Source organism: Haliaeetus leucocephalus, unplaced genomic scaffold (genome assembly GCF_000737465.1).
Source record: "Haliaeetus leucocephalus isolate CR32 unplaced genomic scaffold, Haliaeetus_leucocephalus-4.0 Scaffold260, whole genome shotgun sequence".
NCBI lineage: Eukaryota > Metazoa > Chordata > Aves > Accipitriformes > Accipitridae > Haliaeetus > Haliaeetus leucocephalus.
Window position 1 is genome coordinate 275,847 of NW_010972696.1, and position 2,193 is coordinate 278,039.

Sequence of the window (2,193 nt, forward strand, 5' to 3'; positions counted from 1 at the left end):
CACGCCGGTCACCGGCAATCCTGGCCGGAGAGTCGGGCATCGCCGCCCGTCGGCAACCGGGGATGCCGGGAGGGATGCTCGGGGGGTCGGGGCGGGGGATGCCCGGCGGGATGCCCAGGGTGGGAGGGGGATGCCCGGGATGAAGGTGCAGTTGTCCATCCGTACCTGGAAAAATGCCCACCCCGAGCCCGCTCCTCCCTTCGTACCATTGCCCCGGCCGTGGGGCGGCCGCGGGGCGGCCGGGACCCCCTAGACGGAGGTGGTACAGTCACGGGTAATAGGCGAGGTGGGTAACTCGTATTTTGGGGTGCAGCGGTCCAGCGAGCTGGAGGTGCGGAGCGGGAGCCCGCAACGGCCGGCGGGCTGGTCCCGGCGCCCGGCCCCGCAGCAGCAGAGCACCCGCAGGAACTCCCGGCGCATGTCCCTGCTCCGTAGCGTGTAGATGATGGGGTTGGCGGCCGAGTTGAGCGTGGCGAAGGCAAAAAAATAGTTCGCCTTATAGAGGATCCGGCACGCCCGGACGGGGCAGGAGGCGTCCATGAGGAGGATGATGAAGGCCGGTAGCCAGCAGACGATGAAGGCGCCCAGGACGATGGTGACCGTCTTGAGCAAGGCCAGGGTCTGGGCGGTGGCGATCTCGGCGTGGCTGGAGCGCACGATGCAGTAGATGCGGCTGTAGAGCCCCACGATGGTGAGGAGGATGAGGGTGAAGATGGTGATGACGAAGAGGACATAACGTTTGGAGTAGAGGGGCAGGACGGTGGAGCAATCCCGCAGGTCACTCATGCAGTTCCAACCCATGATGGGGAGGCTGCCGATGGCGGCGGCGATCACCCAACAAGCCCCGATGAGCAGCACCATCCGACAGTTCTTGTCGCTGCTGTAGACCTTGACCTTGGTGATGGCCACGTGGCGCTCGATAGCGATGGCCAACAAGCTGAAGACGGAGGCGGCCAACGTGGCGAAGGCCGTGCCTTCCCGTACGAACCACTGCACCGGCGTCAGGTTGAAGGTGGTGGCTCCGGAGAGCAAGATGTTGGCCATGAAGGCCAACCCGGCCAAGAGATCGGAGAAAGCCAAGTTCCCGATGAAGATGTACATGGCCGAGTGAAACTTCTTGTTGCGGCAAACGGAGATGAGGACCAGCAGGTTCTCCAGCACGATGAAGCAGCACAACACGACGATGAGGATGGAGACCACCCAACGGGAGGTGGTGGGGGAGCTTTCCGAGCCCTCCTTGGTGTAGTTATAGTGCTCCCGGATCTTCTCCGTGTTGAAGTATTCCTTGTAGATGCTCCCCATGGTTCCTCGCCGGCCGCGGCGCCGCTCGCCGCCCGTCCCGCCGACCTCAGCGCTGCCGGGACATGGTGCCGGCAATCCGGGGCTGCGGAGACCTGCGGGGCAGAAGAAACGGGGTGGGAACGGCACCGAGGTCCCCCAACCGCAGCGAGCCGGAGCAGGGGGGGTGCACATCTGGGCCCGCATCAGGTTTGGCAAGGAGAGAGGCGTGAGATCCTGCCACACAGCGTCTGCACCGGCACGGCAGAAATGACTCAAAAAGGAAATCCTGATGACGGGGGATAAGAGATGCACCTTCGAGCTGCCCGGGGTGCAAAGTGCAGCTAGTGGGACCATCCTGCCACCGCCACGGAGACACAGGGGTGGCTGGAGGTGACACCCCGGGGTGAGCACAATCCCGGTGCAAAGAGGCCGGGGTGGGAGTGGGACGGACACGGGGACCCTCCCTGGGGATGGGGATGGGGGCTGCTGTGGGGTGAAGCCCCAGGTGTCTTCCCCCGGGGGGATGGAAGCGCCGTGGCTGAGGGGGGCAGGACACCCCCGCACCCGCCCTGGTGAGGGATGGGGACCCGGTACTGACCCCCCTTGGTTGGGGGGGTGGGCTGGTACTGCCTCACCCTCCAGTTAGGGTGTGGGGGACCGTGCCCCCTCCCAGTTTAGGACAGGGGACACGGTAGTGTCCCCCTTCCCCTCATTGGTGGGGGGGGCCTGGTACTGTCCCCCGCCTCAGGGTGGGGGGACACCTGGCACCTTGATTAGGGAGGGGGTCCCTGCATCTGCCCAGTTAGGATGGGGCACCCAGTACCATTGCCCCCCCCCGCAGTTAGGATGGGACACCCGGTACCGTGTCCCCCCCTCCCCATTTAGGGACGGGACACCCGGTACGTCGGTGTC

The 2,193-nt window shown here is 65.4% G+C and overlaps 1 protein-coding gene across 1 annotated transcript; it reads right to left on the reverse strand.

Moving 5' to 3' along the window:
• Positions 1-249: 249 nt before the first annotated feature.
• Positions 250-1,302, reverse strand: S1PR2 (sphingosine-1-phosphate receptor 2). Its single transcript, XM_010568859.1, has one exon. It carries the CDS (start codon positions 1,300-1,302, stop codon positions 250-252), a length of 1,053 nt encoding a protein of 350 aa, XP_010567161.1.
• Positions 1,303-2,193: the final 891 nt, after the last annotated feature.

Excerpts from the sequence above, each read along its gene's own strand:
- S1PR2 (XM_010568859.1), bottom strand. The coding sequence starts at position 1,302 with ATGGGGAGCATCTACAAGGAATACTTCAACACGGAGAAGATCCGGGAG.